Raw genomic sequence first — 21,874 nt, 5'->3', positions numbered from 1 at the left:
GTCACAAACGTTATAGGACATATACTCTCTATTTGGCACCCTGTAGCCTTGTAGGTCTACAAATTACATCGTCCAATTGGATCAGGTCTGCAGATTACTAAATGCCGATATAGGACAAGTCTTGCTAAAAATAAATTTGCCTCCTGGGGTTAACGTATGTGTATCCCACATGATGTAGCCTATGTTGTCAGACCTATTTGCACGCACAACCATCAAAGGCAATGATGCAGGGAGCAGAGAGAAGATACGAGGTCGAATCTTTAAAGGTTTACGAATTTTATGAACCTCGGAGGTAACCGTGTCCCCAGGCTATTGCGCACAGCCATATCGGAGACTAGCCCACAGCTGGATTTAAATGTACACGTTGTCTTTTTCACACTTTGACCTTTTTCACTCGGATTTACAATGGGTCAAAATCAGCAAGCTCAGTCAACCAGCGAAGAAGAGTTGGAAATATCGACAATTCAAGACCTCTACAGGAGGTTCATCAATGAGTGCCCCAGCGGTTCGTTGCACTTGCACGAGTTCAAAAGGATGTTTGGGGTTCAAAACGATAATTCGCCAGAATCGCAATACATGGATGGCATATTCAGTGCGTTTGATATGAATGGGGTAAGATTCTGAATACAAACCAGCAGACCTGGGACAATTGCATTTGCATTTACTGTAAATGATGTATGTACATACCGTAAAAAAAGACATGTTGTATTGGTGTAGCCCTAAAGTTATCATAGACCCCTCCCCCTCAACTCAAGTGTTTCAAACTTCCCATTTAATTACTGAATATAGATTCATACAATTTTAGTACAATACTATTATTAATATTGTTTTCTAGAATATGGGTTTCCCAAAATGTGTGCTCTTTCCACATGCAGGCTAAGCTATTTGTCTGTACACTATCATGCTTCATTTGGCCGTATGCTTAATTAAATAGCCTAAAGGTAGATGGCCATAATACCCCTCTTTCCATAAAGTGGGCCAGAGTGTAAAGCCAAATTAGTCGTTCCACCTCAAATAGGACAAGAAAGAGGATTTCAACACCAACCTTCTCAGGTTGTTCCGGAATAGTTTTTGCATTCTTTAAATATAGTACCTAACATCCACATTTGACCATTGTTTTTCTAACAATGACTTAGACATCGAAAGCCACCAATGGACCCCCCACACCCCATGCCAATCCCACCCCAACAATGAGTATATTATCAGTTCTCTATGTCTGACAAGTAGTATGGAGCTGCAGCTCTGAGTTTTTTTTGTTCATCCTATGTATTATATTCCCCCTGTTCAGAGAAATGAGTCATTGAAGCTGTTAGGTTTATGTCCCATCCTACATCGTGATATTACCTGGTTTGACCACTAGATGGTGGTGTTCCTGCTATTAGGTGAACAAAGTTTGAACCCCCCCCTCTCAAATGGATCGTTCACCCAAATGACAAAATTACATATTGGTTTCATCACCCTATAAGCAGTCTATGGACAACCCATGCTTTGGTTATGGTACCTATGTTAGCATTTTCACACTTCATGTTCAAATCATCCTAAAGTATTTAACATGTATTGTGTACCTTAACTTCAATTAAATGCCATGTTTCAAACAGCCATCTGTCCCTTTTAATAGCCAGGTGGCGGCACACATTTCAGCAAATAAAGGCCTGTTTCAAATAATACTTATTCTGTTAAGGAAAAGTAAAGAAAAAAATCAATAGAGTCATGCTAAGACAATTTTTTTATTTGTTTTATTTCACCTTTATTTAACCAGGTAGGCTAGTTGAGAACAAGTTCTCATTTGCAACTGCGACCTGGCCAAGATAAAGCATAGCAGTGTGAACAGACAACACAGAGTTACACATGGAGTAAACAATTAACAAGTCAATAACACAGTAGAAAAAAAGGGGAGTCTATATACAATGTGTACAAAAAGCATGAGGAGGTAGGCGAATAATTACAATTTTGCAGATTAACACTGGAGTGATAAATGATCAGATGGTCATGTACAGGTAGAGATATTGGTGTGCAAAAGAGCAGAAAAGTAAATAAATAAAAACAGTGTGGGGATGAGGTAGATGAAAATGGGTGGGCTATTTACCAATAGACTATGTACAGCTGCAGCGATCGGTTAGCTGCTCAGATAGCTGATGTTTGAAGTTGGTGAGGGAGATAAAAGTCTCCAACTTCAGCAATTTTTGCAATTCATTCCAGTCACAGGCAGCAGAGTACTGGAACGAAAGGCGGCCAAATGAGGTGTTGGCTTTAGGGATGATCAGTGAGATACACCTGCTGGAGCGCGTGCTACGGATTGGTGTTGCCATCGTGACCAGTGAACTGAGATAAGGCGGAGCTTTACCTAGCATGGACTTGTAGATGACCTATAAGGTGCTTTAGTGACAAAACGGATGGCACTGTGATAAACTGCATCCAGTTTGCTGAGTAGAGTGTTGGAAGCCATTTTGTAGATGACATCGCCGAAGTCGAGGATCGGTAGGATAGTCAGTTTTACTAGGGTAAGTTTGGCGGCGTGAGTGAAGGAGGCTTTGTTGCGGAATAGAAAGCCGACTCTTGATTTGATTTTCGATTGGAGATGTTTGATATGAGTCTGGAAGGATAGTTTGCAGTCTAGCCAGACACCTAGGTACTTATAGATGTCCACATATTCAAGGTCGGAACCATCCAGGGTGGTGATGCTAGTCGGGCATGCGGGTGCAGGCAGCGATCGGTTGAAAAGCATGCATTTGGTTTTACTAGCGTTTAAGAGCAGTTGTGGCCACGGAAGGAGTGTTGTAGGGCATTGAAGCTCGTTTGGAGGTTAGATAGCACAGTGTCCAAAAGAAATGTGACACAGTTTGTAAATGATAACATATTAGTGTAGGAAAATTAAGAAATGGATTAAAATGCTGGAATTTAACAATTAACTATGCAAATGAGCAAAAGCTGTGTGCATTAAGGAAATAGACACCTGACTTAAATAGAAGCCTGTCTCTAATAAGCACCTGTTGGGTTGAGGAATTTAATTAAATAAACACCTGGGCTAATAATTACATTTTTATGTTAACTCAATGTTGTTACTTATAAATTATATGGATATGAAGTGCAAAAATGCTAATAGGTACCATTGACTTACATTGGATTTGCTGGTTTGAATACCGAGCCGACAAGGTGAACAATCTGGTAATATCAGAATGTAGGATGGGATATAAACCTAACAACTTCCATTACTAATTTCTCTGAATGGGGAAAAAACATCATCAAATTCACTGAGAATACATTACATATGATGAAGAAATAATACTCAGAGCAGCAGCTCCATACTACTTATCAGACATAGAGAACTGATACTATAAACTCAGTGTTGGAATAGGATTGGAGTGTAGGGCTGTGGGTGGCTTTTTGACATTTCTTTGGATTCCTCACGTCTTACTCCTTGTTAGAACAAAGTTCAGGTCCAAATCGTATCTTATTCCATATGTATTGAATATTCTATGAATCCTATAAATTAAAATGTCAAATTTAGGTGCAATCAATGAGCTTAATTTGTCAGAAATCAAATTATATTTTAAAAAATGATGTTGCAGGAATGCTAATAGTATCTGTTTTTAACTACAGAAACGACTTCAGAAGAATCTGAGTGGTTGTTACGGCCTGCTGAATTGACATGGAAAGACCGAAATGGAAATAGGGCCACACTTCTAACACAGGCCCAAGACAATGCTGTAGGCCAGTTAAGCTATCCCACAGTTACCACCAATGTAACAATTGAGGAGAAAGTTGGAAATAGGCTCGATGCAGAAGTCTAAAAAGGTCCACAACTCACTGGACCCTGGTCTCTTTCCCTATATTATTACAATCCACCATGATCCCATGGTATACCTTTTGTTTTACATGTGCCCCACTGTCAGGGATGTTATGTATTTCTTACTTGGAGAACACAGGATTTTTATTGAGGCTGTAGTTGATCATGATCGTTTGTCTGTCTCTATTACAGGACAACACCATGGATTTTATCGAGTATGTTGCTGCGCTAAACCTTGTGCTTCGAGGACGGCTCGAGGATAAACTCAAGTGGTCTTTCAAGGTGTTTGACAACGATGACAATGGACGACTGGACAGGCACGAGCTGAGAATAATTATAAGGGTAAGGGTTCGGGCCGAAGTACGACCTATGGTAACATTCTAAGCCAGTGTTTCTCAACATGGCTCCTGGTAGGAATGTGTTCTACAGCACACTATAGCTCATTATCAATTAGACGCTAAGCTGTGTATATCTGCTTGGATGTAACCACTAAACTCAAAGCCTCTGAGAATCAGCTATTTATCAAACAGAAAAACAACTAAGTTGAATAAACACATGTATATTGTAGATACTGCACTTTGCCCTTGCATTACCCATATAGTTAAGGTCATACAAAGGCAGAGTGCAGTATCTGCATTTTAGGGGTCATAGATCAAATCAGTGTTCATATGATATGCATAAACATTACTTCATAATAAGATGATACGTCACTGCATTATCATTTATTTACCTACAACCTATTTGGATGACTAACAAAAATACTTTAAAGCCATTTTTCTCAGATTCACTGTTGGTATAGTTACTGTATTGGCAGTATTGGAAGTACTCTAGTTAGAATACTTCAAATTAATTACATTTGGGCCATTTCATTCAGGCTTCTTAATCTAAGTAATTTATCGGTTAATTGAAAAGCTGTGTGGACAGTGGCTGATCATGATTGAAGTTGAGAAACCCTGCGCTTGGACTTGAAGGCTGTAGTCCGATGCTCTACTGTTCCCCCGAAGTATGTAGTCGGATACGCCCCCTTATGGATTTAAATGCATTGAATTGGTGTAAAGAATATGGCAGGAACTTTATCCAGCCGACTAACCTATTGATTTAAAATGCACACATGTGGAAGGGTAGGAAATCTCTCAAACCCTTTGAGGAACCAAAGTCTGCAAAACGTAACTATAACAGTTGATTGATGTAACAGTCCTCTGTTTGTGATGTCTGTAGATCATCTACAAGATAAAGAAAGGTTCTGTCAGTGACGAGGCAGGTCAAACCCACCTTACACCTGAAGAGGTTTGTGACCGTATCTTCCAGAAAGTTGACGAGAATGGTGACGGTGAGTACTGGACCACTTATTTGTGTATTGTGACGGTGAGTACTGGAGCACTTATTTGTGAATGGTGACGATGAGTACTGGACCACTTATTTGTGAATGGTGACGATGAGTACTGGACCACTTATTTGTGTATTGTGACGGTGAGTACTGGACCACTTATTTGTGAATGGTGACGGTGAGTACTGGACCACTTATTTGTGTATGGTGACGGTGAGTACTGGAGCACTTATTTGTGAATGGTGACGGTGAGTACTGGACCACTTATTTGTGAATGGTGATGGTGAGTACTGGACCACTTATTTGTGTATTGTGACGGTGAGTACTGGACCACTTATTTGTGAATGGTGACGGTGAGTACTGGACCACTTATTTGTGAATGGTGACGGTGAGTACTGGACCACTTATTTGTGTATTGTGACGGTGAGTACTGGAGCACTTATTTGTGTATTGTGACGGTGAGTACTGGAGCACTTATTTGTGAATGGTGACGGTGAGTACTGGACCACTTATTTGTGTATTGTGACGGTGAGTACTGGAGCACTTATTTGTGTATTGTGACGGTGAGTACTGGAGCACTTATTTGTGAATGGTGACGGTGAGTACTGGACCACTTATTTGTGAATGGTGACGGTGAGTACTGGACCACTTATTTGTATATTGTGACGGTGAGTACTGGACCACTTATTTGTGAATGGTGACGGTGAGTACTGGAGCACTTATTTGTGAATGGTGACGGTGAGTACTGGACCACTTATTTGTGTATTGTGACGGTGAGTACTGGAGCACTTATTTGTGTATTGTGACGGTGAGTACTGGAGCACTTATTTGTGAATGGTGACGGTGAGTACTGGACCACTTATTTGTGTATTGTGACGGTGAGTACTGGAGCACTTATTTGTGTATTGTGACGGTGAGTACTGGAGCACTTATTTGTGAATGGTGACGGTGAGTACTGGAGCACTTATTTGTGTATTGTGACGGTGAGTACTGGACCACTTATTTGTGAATGGTGACGGTGAGTACTGGAGCACTTATTTGTGAATGGTGACGGTGAGTACTGGACCACTTATTTGTGTATTGTGACGGTGAGTACTGGAGCACTTATTTGTGTATTGTGACGGTGAGTACTGGAGCACTTATTTGTGAATGGTGACGGTGAGTACTGGAGCACTTATTTGTGTATTGTGACGGTGAGTACTGGAGCACTTATTTGTGAATGGTGACGGTGAGTACTGGACCACTTATTTGTGTATTGTGACGGTGAGTACTGGAGCACTTATTTGTGTATTGTGACGGTGAGTACTGGAGCACTTATTTGTGAATGGTGACGGTGAGTACTGGACCACTTATTTGTGTATTGTGACGGTGAGTACTGGACCACTTATTTGTGAATGGTGACGGTGAGTACTGGAGCACTTATTTGTGTATTGTGACGGTGAGTACTGGAGCACTTATTTGTGTATTGTGACGGTGAGTACTGGAGCACTTATTTGTGTATTGTGACGGTGAGTACTGGAGCACTTATTTGTGTATTGTGACGGTGAGTACTGGAGCACTTATTTGTGTATTGTGACGGTGAGTACTGGAGCACTTATTTGTGTATTGTGACGGCCTTTAGCTGTTACTGAAGCAGGATGGTCAGATATGTCAGAAATAATGACATAGTGAGACACTATTAAAATAATGACCCATGTATGGCTTGATCTACTCAACCGATGGCGTGGGAAGTGGATGAACTTGTGAGATCTGAAAACATTTGGAGTGAGCTATCTATCGCCTTGAACTAATTCTTGATGATACAGTATAATGACAGAGTGGATACACATTAGGTAGAATAATAAGGATCTCCTTGTTGTCTTTGGTTCCAGGTCAGATAACTCTGGAGGAGTTTGTGGAGGGGGCAAAGAGAGACCCCTGGGTACAAAAACTCATACGCCTGGATATCAACCCCAGTTACTGGGTCCACCAGCACTTGAGTGACAGAAAACTCCAGAGTCCAAAACGATGAACTAAAATGTCAGACAGAGATGAAGAAGACATTGGTTCTCTCTATTAACGAGGATCTGAACCAAAACAATAAGTTCTGTGGTTGAAAACGGCCTGTATTCATTATCATCGACTCTACTCCCATAATAGGGTAACGATAGGATGATCATATAGTCAGTATCTCTCAAAATGGGGATTTGCTAGATTTAGGAAATTAATGACATTGCCAAATCCTTGGATATTTGAGGATTGTGTATGAATTTCAATTATTCCCAGCATATTCACTCTCCGAGGAGTCAGAAGAAAGCGGATGTTTCCAGTTTTTATGGATACAGTATTTTCAACTTCCATTTCCCCTGAAAAACAGATGTGGGGACTTCGCTCAGGCATCTTTTTGCACCTGCTGCATTAGGTTAGAGCATCCTACATGATATCCAATTGTAGCAACAGAATCAACCTACAGCCCATTTCTTTACAGACAGCAGAAATCCCCAATTGATTCATTAGCAAACATCACCTCAGGACTTATTTGATTGAGACCTTCTCCTACAATGGCCTTCTCCTACAATGGGTTTTGAGAAGGAGGCGAGGACAGAGGACACGAAGAGTATGCATTTGAGATTCTCCCATTCAATTTATCGGGACATGCTCTGCAAGGTGTGGAAAGCGTTCCACAGCAGTGCTGGCCCATGTTGACTCCAATGCTTCCCAAGTTGGCTGGATGTCCTTTTAGATGGTGGACCATTCTTGACACACAAGGGAAACTGTTGAGTGTGAAAAACCCTGCAGCGTTGCAGTTCTTGACACAAACCGGTGTGCCTGACACCTACTACAATATCCTGTTCAAAGGCACTTAAAACTTTTGTCTTGCCCATTCACCCTCCGAATGGCACACATTCACATTTCTTGTCTCAGTTGTCTCAAGGGTTCTTTAACCTGTCTCCTCCCCTTCATCTACACTGATTGAAGTGGATTTCTATGTCATGGAAAGAGAAGGTGTCCTTAATGTTGTGTGCACTCTGTGTATATGCCAATATCAAAATAAATGCAATACATTTTTTATAACATTAAGATAAGTATTGATACTGTAGTACATACCCAGCTAGCACTTTTGTTTCCTTGGAAATTGTGGAAACATGTGTTTTTGGTTTCCCATTAGTTCTGGGAACGAAGCCATATGTTTCCTGACCGGTACAACTTCATTTTTTTAAAATGTTCTGAGAATGGAAATAAACATGTATCCTGTTCAGGGAACGTTCATTTTTAGGTTGAAGGGAGGTTCTGAGAACATCTTACTATGGTTCACTAAAAGTTTTCCTGGGAGGTTTTATTAACGTTCTGAGAACAGAAATTATAGTTTATTTGAAGATAATTAAATAATGCTCTGAGAACATGTTTCAATAAGACTGCTAGATTAAGCAGTGTTGAACTCAAGCACAGGTAGGACACATGGAAATTCATCTTCTTAGACATTAATCATATAAACACATTCATTTTTTATTGTGCCAAGGTGTCAGTAAGATTCAAACCTATGATCTTCTGTTCTCTATTCATGGAATTAGTCCACTGCGCCACAAGGATGGCGCTATCATGCCTTGTTTTTCTTTACTCATACAAATCAGTTCAATTTAGTCTATTCAAACAGACCCCCATTTCAAAGGAAACAAGCACTCATTAAGTTCAGGTGTGGCCAATTAGTGGGCGTGGCCAACACACCTGAACACACTTAACAAGATAGAGGCTAGAGGGAGTTTTGTTGACGCTGAGAACATAATGTATATGTTGACGCTGAGAACATAATGTATATGTTGTTAAATAACATTCTTAGAACGTTCTTTGAGCGTTACTAATGTTTTCTTAATGTTCTGAGAACATGACTTTAAATAGAACCCTGAGAAACCCTGCAGAAAACATTATGCTGAAGTACTGAAATTCCCACCCAAGAAACATGGTTCTCAGAACATTATGTGCAACCAGGGTATCCCATCAGCATTCCCAGAACCCTGAAGGAAGGTTGTATGCAATATAACCATAGGACAACCATGCTCTCACCAAGCTCTCACCAAGCTCTCACCAAGCTCTCACCAAGCTCTCACCAAGCTCTCACCAAGCTCTCACCACGCTCTCACCACGCTCTCACCAAGCTCTCACCAAGCTCTCACCAAGCTCTAAGAAACATATGGTTCTCAGAATGTTATGTGTTAGCTGGGTACCTTACATATTGTAGAAACAAACAACAACATATACCCAATATACAGTATGTCGAGGTATATATGGACATTTTCAATATATGAAATGGTAGAAACAAGTAAGCTTACCAGACAAATACTGTAAATAACAGTAGAGACCACACACAGTGAGAATGTAGCCATTTCACAAATCATTTCCAGAGTTGCAGCCTGGATATTTCGATTGGTCACACTTTGTTTAAATAGTGCCTTTTTTCTCACAAATAGCCATTTAAATACTTGACAACTGTTTTTGCTGGCGATTGAGTCATAAGAGATGGTCGGTGGAAGATAATTCACAAGAACTTCAGGTAAATTATCTTTGAATACGGAGTACTGATATTTAATATTCTTTAGATATATTTTGAATTTAGTTTTGAATCGTCAATATTTTAGAATCTTGAAATGTGTTCTTGATTTTGAATTCTTAATAAGTGCCAAATGTTAGTATGTGGTCATACTAAAGTCAAACAATGTCTATGGCACTGCAATTGAAGCGAAAGCTTTGGATCGACCTGCAAAACAAACCTTCTGTTAAGGCAAGTCGTCCCGGTCCTGGCTCCCCGAGGCAGCAAAGCATCCCCAAACCATCACACTACCACCACCATGCTTGACCGTTGGTATGAGGTTCTTACTGTGGATTGCAGTGTTTTGTTTTCGCCAGGCACAATGGGACCCATGATGTCCAAAAAGTTATCATTTTGAATCAACTGTCCATAGAACATTCTTCCAAGGGTCTTGATGATCATCCAGGTGCTTCTTGGCAAACTTGAGTCAACTGTTTTGGACAACATGGGTTTAAGAATGGCCTCGTCGAGTTCATGCTTGAAAACCCACAAATGTCACTGAGTTACAGCAGTTCTGCAACCAAGAGTGGGCCAAAATGCCTCCACAGCGATTTGAGAGACTGATCAACAACTACAGGAAGTGTTTGGTTGCAGTCACTAAAGGTGGCGCAGGCAGTTATTAAGTGTAAGGGGGGCAATTACTTTTTCACACAGGGAAATAGGGTGTTGAATAACTTTGAGTTTACACATAACAAAAAGTGTTTATACTTAAAATAAGTATCATTTTTTGGGATATTTGTAAACTCAGGTTCCCTTTATCTAATATTAGGTTTTGGTTGAAGATTCATTCAGTATTCAGTATCAACATTCAGTATCAAAAATATGTAAAAATAGAGAAAATCAAAAAGGTACAAATACTTTTCACTGCGCTGTGTGTCTGTTCTGCAGTTTCAAAATGAAAGCACCTTCAGTATCTAGTCGACACGTTTGAAGATGTCATAAGTATTTGTACAAATTCACTTATAGTGTATTACATTTGGTCAAAATGTAGTATTTGGTCCCATATTCCTAGCACGCAATGACTGCATCAAGCTTGTGACTACAAACTTGTCGGATGCAGTTGGTTTTGGTTGTTGTGCCCTATAGAAATGAATGGTAAATATTGTATTGTCATTTTGGAGACACTCTTATTATAAATAAGAATAGAATATGTTTCTGAACAGGTATACATTAATGTGGATGCTCCGAATAATCATGAATGAATTGTGAATAATGATGAGTGAGAGAGTTAGAGGTGTAGGGGAGTGTATGTATGTTTATTACACAATAGTTTTTTCCAAACACAGTACAATACAATCATTGTAATGGTATAACTTGTGGTCCTGATTCTTGTACTGCTCTGAATGGAGTGTAAGGTGTTGGGGATTGAGAAGCTATTTCATGTGCTATAACATATGAAAGATCTGTCTGAATGCACTGGACAGGTTCTTTATGAATGCACACTTAACACAACTACTCAACCTGAACAGGTGAGAAGGGCCAGGTTTCCCATTAACTAAGGGGATGGATAAGTGGAACTTTGGCATCTCAGACTGGAGGGAGGAGCTTAATGTTCTCATCTTATGTAAATAACTATGTGTGTTTGACCCAGGTTACCCAGAACAATCCTAAAACCTTTTTCAATGTTTTACATGATCTTCTTTGTAATCCATTGGTGTCCTGTGAAGATATTTGATTGCTGAGAAGAAAATTCTAAAGAGGATAACAAAAATATTTTCACAACATGAAATGAATAAAGGGGCTGGGGAGAAGTTACCCCAGAAAAAAAACATGCTTTCACAGCAAATAATTATAGCGCCCCATACGGGGCTCTAACATGTAACATTCCACTTTGCAAGGCGGATGTTAAGCCCACCCTCATCCCCCATAGTGCCCAGATTCTTGAGCAACGGGACAAAACTAAGAGCGTGTGGCTGCCCTCTGGTGGACGAATTGGGAAGTCAGACGTATAACTCAAATAACAGAGTCTGAGGCTTCGGTTACCCAGCTACACAATTTATTTTACAGTAATGTCATTCACACACCTTTTTAAATATGGTGAATAGTATAATATTATTTACCCAACTGCTTTCCCACTAGGTAAATCCCTGTCACTTACCACTACACAGCCAGCCTGAGATACGATAATCCAATAGTCTGACCCCTTCTTCTGCCACACACTCATTAGGCAAGGATCAAGTTGCAATCTCCTCCCAATCAAAAGCTGTTTCATCACCATTGGCTATCAGACATTCCTCAGAGCAAAAGATCTGGTCAACTAGTAACATCTCTATTTCAACATAATGTATGTGTAATTATGGTGAGCATCAACATAGCACACCATAGCTGTGCTGGGTGAATTTGCTACGTTTCTTCAATGTAATCAGTTCAGGTCTCATTTTAATGTAGGGTGTCAAGGGTTCATTTCAAGTTAAATTCATGTTAGTTGGAAACAGAATCAAATATCAACCAATGTTGGAAAATGTTCTGTCTTTGCCTGGTGGCATGTTGTTTTTACCCATAGAGTTACATGCCAAGTATCTGTTGGCTAGGACCCAACAGATACTTGATACAGAGGTTCCTACCTTTACTATATTTAGCTAACATTAGATCATTGATATATAGAGATCCTTACCTTTACTATATTCAGCTAACATTAGATCATTGATACAGAGATCCTTACCTTTACTATATTTAGCTAACATTAGATCATTGATATAGAGATCCTTACCTTTACTATATTTAGCTAACATTACATATTCATTATATCACCTTATATTTAGCTAACATTAGATCATTGATATATAGAGATCCTTACCTTTACTATATTTAGCTAACATTAGATCATTGATACAGAGATCCTTACCTTTACTATATTTAGCTAACATTAGATCATTGATACAGAGATCCTTACCTTTACTATATTTAGCTAACATTAGATCATTGATATAGAGATCCTTACCTTTACTATATTTAGCTAACATTAGATCATTGATACAGAGATCCTTACCTTTACTATATTTAGCTAACATTAGATCATTGATACAGAGATCCTTACCTTTACTATATTTAGCTAACATTAGATCATTGATACAGAGATCCTTACCTTTACTACATTTAGCTAACATTAGATAATTGATACAGAGGTTCCTACCTTTACTACATGTAGCTAACATTAGATCATTGATACAGAGATTCTTACCTTTGTCTCGATTTGGCAGTCACATCCAGTTCATGGCATTAGTAGAAATTTATGATAGCCATATTATCAGCTAATTAGCATTTAATTTGGGGGAGTAACTACAGACAGATATATTGATAAAGCACCTTGTCCTGGAGATATATTATTGATAAGGCTCCTTGTCCTGGAGATATATTGATACGGCACCTTGTCCTGGAGATATATTGATAAGGCACATTGTCCTGGAGATATATTGATAAGGCACCTTGTCCTGGAGATATATTGATACGGCACCTTGTCCTGGAGATATATTGATAAGGCACCTTGTCCTGGAGATATATTGATACGGCACCTTGTCCTGGAGATATATTGATAAGGCACCTTGTCCTGGAGATATATTGATAAAGCACCTTGTCCTGGAGATATATTGATAAAGCACCTTGTCCTGGAGATATATTGATAAGGCACCTTGTCCTGGAGATATATTGATAAGGCACCTTGTCCTGGAGATATATTGATAAGGCACCTTGTCCTGGAGATATATTGATAAAGCACCTTGTCCTGGAGATATATTGATAAAGCACCTTGTCCTGGAGATATATTGATACGGCACCTTGTTCTGGAGATATATTGATACGGCACCTTGTCCTGGAGATATATTGATACGGCACCTTGTCCTGGAGATATCGGCACCTTGTCCTGGAGATATATTGATAAGGCACCTTGTCCTGGAGATATCGGCACCTTGTCCTGGAGATATATTGATAAGGCACCTTGTCCTGGAGATATCGGCACCTTGTCCTGGAGATATATTGATAAGGCACCTTGTCCTGGAGATATCGGCACCTTGTCCTGGAGATATATTGATACGGCACCTTGTCCTGGAGATATATTGATAAAGCACCTTGTCCTGGAGATATATTGATAAGGCACCTTGTCCTGGAGATATATTGATAAGGCACCTTGTCCTGGAGATATATTGATACGGCACCTTGTCCTGGAGATATATTGATACGGCACCTTGTCCTGGAGATATATTGATAAGGCACCTTGTCCTGGAGATATATTGATAAAGCACCTTGTCCTGGAGATATATTGATACGGCACCTTGTCCTGGAGATATATTGATACGGCACCTTGTCCTGGAGATATATTGATAAGGCACCTTGTCCTGGAGATATATTGATAAAGCACCTTGTCCTGGAGATATATTGATATGGCACCTTGTCCTGGAGATATATTGATAAAGCACCTTGTCCTGGAGATATATTGATAAGGCACCTTGTCCTGGAGATATATTGATAAGGCACCTTGTCCTGGAGATATATTGATACGGCACCTTGTCCTGGAGATATATTGATACGGCACCTTGTCCTGGAGATATATTGATAAGGCACCTTTGTCCTGAGATATATTGATAAGGCACCTTGTCCTGGAGATATATTGATACGGCACCTTGTCCTGGAGATATATTGATACGGCACCTTGTCCTGGAGATATATTGATACGGCACCTTGTCCTGGAGATATATTGATAAAGGCACCTTGTCCTGGAGATATATTGCTAAGGCACCTTGTCCTGGAGATATATTGATAAGGCACCTTGTCCTGGAGATATATTGATAAGGCACCTTGTCCTGGAGATATATTGATAAAGCACCTTGTCCTGGAGATATATTGATAAGGCACCTTGTCCTGGAGATATATTGATAAGGCACCTTGTCCTGGATATATTGAGATATATTGATAAGGCACCTTGTCCTGGAGATATATTGATAAGGCACCTTGTCCTGGAGATATATTGATAAAGGCACCTTGTCCTGGAGATATATTGATAAAGCACCTTGTCCTGGAGATATATTGATAAAGCACCTTGTCCTGGAGATATATTGATAAAGCACCTTGTCCTGGAGATATCGGCACCTTGTCCTGGAGATATCGGCACCTTGTCCTGGAGATATATTGATAAGGCACCTTGTCCTGGAGATATATTGATAAGGCACCTTGTCCTGGAGATATATTGATAAGGCACCTTGTCCTGGAGATATATTGATAAGGCACCTTGTCCTGGAGATATATTGATAAGGCACCTTGTCCTGGAGATATATTGATACGGCACCTTGTCCTGGAGATATATTGATACGGCACCTTGTCCTGGAGATATATTGATAAGGCACCTTGTCCTGGAGATATATTGATAAAGCACCTTGTCCTGGAGATATATTGATAAGGCACCTTGTCCTGGAGATATATTGATAAGGCACCTTGTCCTGGAGATATATTGATAAGGCACCTTGTCCTGGAGATATATTGATACGGCACCTTGTCCTGGAGATTGTCCTGGAGATATATTGATAAGGCACCTTGTCCTGGAGATATATTGATAAGGCACCTTGTCCTGGAGATATATTGATATTGTCCTGGAGATATATTGATACGGCACCTTGTCCTGGAGATATATTGATACGGCACCTTGTCCTGGAGATATATTGATAAAGCACCTTGTCCTGGAGATATATTGATATGGCACCTTGTCCTGGAGATATATTGATAAAGCACCTTGTCCTGGAGATATATTGATAAGGCACCTTGTCCTGGAGATATATTGATAAGGCACCTTGTCCTGGAGATATATTGATACGGCACCTTGTCCTGGAGATATATTGATACGGCACCTTGTCCTGGAGATATATTGATAAGGCACCTTGTCCTGGAGATATATTGATAAGGCACCTTGTCCTGGAGATATATTGATAAGGCACCTTGTCCTGGAGATATATTGATAAGGCATTGAGATATATTGATAAGCACCTTGTCCTGGAGATATATTGATAAAGCACCTTGTCCTGGAGATATATTGATAAGGCACCTTGTCCTGGAGATATATTGATAAGGCACCTTGTCCTGGAGATATATTGATAAGGCACCTTGTCCTGGAGATATATTGATAAGGCACCTTGTCCTGGAGATATATTGATAAGGCACCTTGTCCTGGAGATATATTGATACGGCACCTTGTCCTGGAGATATATTGATACGGCACCTTGTCCTGGAGATATATTGATAAAGCACCTTGTCCTGGAGATATATTGATAAGGCACCTTGTCCTGGAGATATATTGATAAGGCACCTTGTCCTGGAGATATATTGATAAAGCACCTTGTCCTGGAGATATATTGATAAGGCACCTTGTCCTGGAGATATATTGATAAAGCACCTTGTCCTGGAGATATATTGATAAGGCACCTTGTCCTGGAGATATATTGATAAGGCACCTTGTCCTGGAGATATATTGATAAAGCACCTTGTCCTGGAGATATATTGATAAAGCACCTTGTCCTGGAGATATATTGATAAGGCACCTTGTCCTGGAGATATAATATAATATATAATATATATATATATTGCCATTTCCTGCAGATATTTTATCCAAAGCGACTTACAGTCATTGATACGTGCATACATTCCTGGAGATATGGGTGGTCCTGGGAATCGAACCCACCTGGAGATATATTGATACGGCACCTTGTCCTGGAGATATATTGATAAGGCCTTGGCGATATATTGAAGCGCACCTTGTCCAACTGAGATATATTGATAAGGCACCTTGTCCTGGAGATATATTGATAAGGCACCTTGTCCTGGAGATATATTGATAAGGCACCTTGTCCTGGAGATATATTGATAAGGCACCTTGTCCTGGAGATATATTGATAAGGCACCTTGTCCTGGAGATATATTGATAAAGCACCTTGTCCTGGAGATATATTGATAAAGCACCTTGTCCTGGAGATATATTGATAAGGCACCTTGTCCTGGAGATATATTGATAAAGCACCTGTCCTGAGATATATTGATAAAGCACCTTGTCCTGGAGATATATTGATAAGGCACCTTGTCCTGGAGATATATTGATAAAGCACCTTGTCCTGGAGATATATTGATAAGGCACCTTGTCCTGGAGATATATTGATAAGGCACCTTGTCCTGGAGATATATTGATAAGGCACCTTGTCCTGGAGATATATTGATAAGGCACCTTGTCCTGGAGATATATTGATAAGGCACCTTGTCCTGGAGATATATTGATAAGGCACCTTGTCCTGGAGATATATTGATAAAGCACCTTGTCCTGGAGATATATTGATAAAGCACCTTGTCCTGGAGATATATTGATAAGGCACCTTGTCCTGGAGATATATTGATAAAGCACCTTGTCCTGGAGATATGTTGATAAAGCACCTTGTCCTGGAGATATATTGATAAAGCACCTTGTCCTGGAGATATATTGATAAGGCACCTTGTCCTGGAGATATATTGATAAGGCACCTTGTCCTGGAGATATATTGATACGGCACCTTGTCCTGGAGATATATTGATAAGGCACCTTGTCCTGGAGATATATTGATAAAGCACCTTGTCCTGGAGATATATTGATAAAGAACCTTGTCCTGGAGATATATTGATACGGCACCTTGTCCTGGAGATATATTGATACGGCACCTTGTCCTGGAGATATATTGATAAAGCACCTTGTCCTGGAGATATATTGATAAAGCACCTTGTCCTGGAGATATATTGATACGGCACCTTGTCCTGGAGATATATTGATACAGCACCTTGTCCTGGAGAGATGTACATGGTTATTAAAACGTCACGCCAGGGTGAGCCGACACAAAATGCAGCCCTTATTATAAGTGTTTCTAAAATTTCCTATAGTAAACATTGTTAGTGGAAAAACGATTGGAACAGTTTCCCTGTTTGACCACTAGGTTTTATGGGTATTATGGCTCATACTGGCATTCTCTATTACCACACCTGTAGGGAATTGGGAGGAACAGCAGTGTAGTTTTGACTGATTAAAGTCAAATCAAAGGTTTTCAGCATAACCAGTCTGGTGTCCATTAGGTTAGGACACCATCAGTCTCAAGCCACTGTACACCACGTCATCGAGCTACAGTGACCTTTCACCTAGCACGGCCAAAACACTACAAAGCCAATTACAAACTCCAGACAATTACTATGTATACCATTAACACCGCCCAGGTACAATACCTCAGATTAACCACGTAGAGGCACTATTCTGTTTTCTGGGATTTAACTGTATCTTTGGAGTCTGTATTACTTTTCTCCAGCCTTTTGGTTAACAGAATCTCATAAAATGTTGTGTTTTATCAACAAATCCATACATTCTGTGAACACTGGCTTATTAGAGCACTTTTCTGTCACCAGAAAGGCAAGAATCTTCCTTTAAGGGGGCATTCTGTGATTCCAAAAATAACGAAGCCAACTGACAATGTAACCAACTGACATTAGGCCTGACATCCTCCTGAGACTTAACAATTCCTTGTTGTCCTCTCTAATGGACATTTGTTTTTGGTCCGTGTCGCTGAAGGTCATACATGCCACTGTGTTAGGACTTGTTGTGGCTTTGAGAAGACATTCTGGGATTTTCACGTGGGGGTGTCACCATCATTTTTTCTTTCTGGTTCTTCAAAATGGCTACCATCACAATTACCATCACAATCAGTACATTTTATGCCAAGTGTGTGTAATTAGATTTTTTGTGAGTTTGTTACTCAAATAGTTTCTAATCGATGCATATCTCAGTAATAGGTTGGTGAGTTTTCAGAGCAGTGTAATATGTTTTTAAATATCAAACACATTAAATGGGAGCTTAAGAGCTTGTTAATACATGTCCTCTGTAGTGGACAGCAGGATGAGATAACTATGGTTTTTACATACTCTCCCCGTTTACTGCAATGTAAAGAAAATCATATTTACTATCAACTGAGTCAATGGAGTCCTGAGTCCTAATGGCCACTACAGTGCACATACATTTCGCTACACTCCAAACTCATCATTAAGCTTGAGTTCCTGGGTCTTGACCACGCTATGTGCAACTGGGTCCTGGACTTCCTGACGGGCCGCCCCCAGGTGGTGAAGGTAGGAAACAATATCTCCACTCCGCTGATCCTCAACACTGGGGCCCCACAAGGGTGCGTGCTCAGCCCCCTCCTGTACTCCCTGTTCACCCACGACTGGGTGGCCTTGCTCGCCTCCAACTCAATCATCAAGTTTGCAGACGACACAACAGTGGTAGGCTAGATTATCAACAACAACGAGACAGCCTACAGGGAGGAGGTGAGGGCCCTCGGAGTGTGGTGTCAGGAAAATAACCTCTCAGTCAATGTCAGTAAAACAAAAGAGATGATCGTGGACTTCAGGAAACAGCAAAGGGAGCACCCCCCTATCCACATCGACGGGACAGTAGTGGAGAAGGTGGAAAGTTTTAAGTTCCACATCACGGACAAACTGAAATGGCCCACCCACACAGACAGTATGGTGAAGAAGGCGCAACAGCGCCTCTTTAACCTCAGGAGGCTGAAAATATTTGGCTTGTCGCCAAAAACCCTCACAAACTTTTACAGGTGCACAATCGAGAGCATCCTGTCCGGCTGTATCACTGCCTGGTACAGAAACTGCACCGCCACAACCGCAGGGCTCTCCAGAGGGTGGTGCGGTCTGCACAACGCATCACCGGGGGCAAACTACCTGCCCTCCAGGACACCTACAACACCCGATGTCACAGGAAGGCAAAAAAAGATAATCAAGGACAATAACCACCCGAGCCACTGCCTGTTCACCCTGCTTCCATCCAGAAGGCGAGATCAGTACGGGTGCATCAAAGCTGGGACAGAGAGATTGAAAAACAGATTCTATCTCAAGGCCATCAGATTGTTAAACAGCCATCATTAGCACAGAGAGGTGGCTGCCTACCTACAGACTTGATGTCATTGGCCACTTTAATAAATGGAACTCTAGTCACTTTAATAATGACACTTTAAGAATGTTTACATAATTCACATTACTAATCTCATATGTATATACTGTATACTGTTTCCTACACTATCTATTGCATCTTAGCCACTCTGTCACTGCTCATCCATTTATTTTATATTTATATGTTCTTATCCCATTCCTTTACTAGATTGTGTGTATTTGGTTCTGTTTTTTGTTAGATATTGAATTTGTTCGATATTTGGTTTTGCTATAAAATTGTTAGATATGACATGTTAGATACTGCTGCACTGTCGGAACTAGAAGCATAAGCATTTCGCTACACTCGCAATAACATCTGCTAACCATGTGTATGTGACCAATACATTTTGATTGGATTTGATTTTACACACACAAAAAAAAAAATCTTTGTAAATTCCAAACCCTTGTGATGAAAGTACATAGTATTCCAGAACTTGTTTTTTGCTAGGTCTCAGGATATAGGTTGGGTCTCAGGATATAGGTTGGGTCTCAGGATATAGGTTGAGTCTCAGGATATTGGTTAGGTCTCAGGATATAGGTTGGGTCTCAGGATATAGGTTAAGTCTCAGGATATAGGTTGAGTCTCAGGATATAGGTTGGGTCTCAGGATATAGGTTGAGTCTCAGGATATAGGTTGGGTCTCAGGATATAGGTTAGGTCTCAGGATATAGGTTGAGTCTCAGGATATAGGTTGAGTCTCAGGATATAGGTTGAGTCTCAGGATATAGGTTGGGTCTCAGGATATAGGTTAGGTCTCAGGATATAGGTTGAGTCTCAGGATATAGGTTGAGTCTCAGGATATAGGTTGAGTCTCAGGATATAGGTTGGGCTATTTGAGCTTTGAATGCCATAACACAATTTTTCGATGCTAACCAACATGTTTGGACAGAGATTTTGAAGAATACATCAACCTGTCTGACTATAAGTACTCTAATATACTACAGTATAGGTACTCTAATATATTATAGTGATAGGTTTGGATTTATGAACTTTAAATCCTTATTAATCATTAGTTGTAATAGAGAAATGAGGGGTGCCATAGCTGAGGGGCTACACCAGAGGTTAATGATTATCTGTAGGAGAAAAGTATATGGTGGGGGGCAATTAAGCTTGGAATGTACTGAGTGTAGGGAAAGCAATCACATGTGGCAGGCATTGATAAGGGGAGAGAGCCAGGGATTAGTGATGAAGGGGGTCGAGGTCAGACCAGGTCATGTTAAGGAAGAAATAAAAGTTTTTGGCCCGTATCACTTAGTGTCGTGCCTAGCAGTAAAGATACAATGTTTGTTCAGATGTGTAGGAGGAGACTCAGCCTAGGAGAAAGGGTTTTAATTATCAGTGATTGTGTGAAAATGGCTTTGTTTAATGCAGCTGTGTTGACCCTCTGGGAAGAATACAATTGGTTTAAGCTTTCATAGTGTTTCATAGTGTCATAGTGTCAATTAGAGAATTAGAACCTAACAATGGGTACTGTAATGTTTCCAACTGTCACACCCCGTCAGAACTCTAAATATAAGCTTTTACTCTGAGAATTAGAACCTAACAGGTACTGTAATGTTTCCAACTGTCACACCCCGTCAGAACCCTAAATATAAGCTTTTACTCTGAGAATTAGAACCTAACAATAGGTACTGTAATGTTTCCAACTGTCACACCCCATCAGAACCCTAAATAGAAGCTTTACTCTGAGAATTAGAACCTAACAATGGGTACTGTAATGTTTCCAACTGTCACACCCCATCAGAACCCTAAATATAAGCTTTTACTCTGAGAATTAGAACCTAACAGGTACTATAATGTTTCCAACTGTCACACCCCATCAGAACCCTAAATAGAAGCTTTTACTCTGAGAATTAGAACCTAACAATGGGTACTGTAATGTTTCCAACTGTCACACCCCATCAGAACCCTAAATATTAGCTTTTACTCTGAGAATTAGAACCTAACAGGTACTGTAATGTTTCCAACTGTCACACCCCATCAGAACCCTAAATATAAGCTTTTACTCTGAGAATTAGAACCTAACAATGGGTACTGTAATGTTTCCAACTGTCACACCCCATCAGAACCCTAAATATAAGCTTTTACTCTGAGAATTAGAACCTAACAATGGGTACTGTAATGTTTCCAACTGTCACACCCCATCAGAACCCTAAATATAAGCTTTTACTCTGAGAATTAGAACCTAACAGGTACTGTGATGTTTCCAACTGGC

At 40.2% G+C, this 21,874-nt stretch overlaps 1 protein-coding gene across 1 annotated transcript; it reads left to right on the top strand.

The window, feature by feature from the left end:
- Window positions 1-161: 161 nt before the first annotated feature.
- Window positions 162-8,342, top strand: LOC118375975 (guanylyl cyclase-activating protein 2-like). Its single transcript, XM_052503861.1, has 4 exons — window positions 162-612; window positions 3,980-4,129; window positions 5,006-5,117; window positions 6,986-8,342. Exons 1-4 carry the CDS (start codon window positions 406-408, stop codon window positions 7,123-7,125), a joined length of 609 nt encoding a protein of 202 aa, XP_052359821.1. The 5' UTR covers window positions 162-405; the 3' UTR covers window positions 7,126-8,342.
- Window positions 8,343-21,874: the final 13,532 nt, after the last annotated feature.

The sequence above is a fragment of the Oncorhynchus keta genome, unplaced genomic scaffold (genome assembly GCF_023373465.1).
Source record: "Oncorhynchus keta strain PuntledgeMale-10-30-2019 unplaced genomic scaffold, Oket_V2 Un_contig_18163_pilon_pilon, whole genome shotgun sequence".
In the NCBI taxonomy this organism is placed as follows: Eukaryota; Metazoa; Chordata; class Actinopteri; order Salmoniformes; family Salmonidae; genus Oncorhynchus; species Oncorhynchus keta.
The sequence above is the reverse complement of the archived record's forward strand: the minus strand, read 5'-3'. Positions and strand labels throughout refer to the sequence as shown.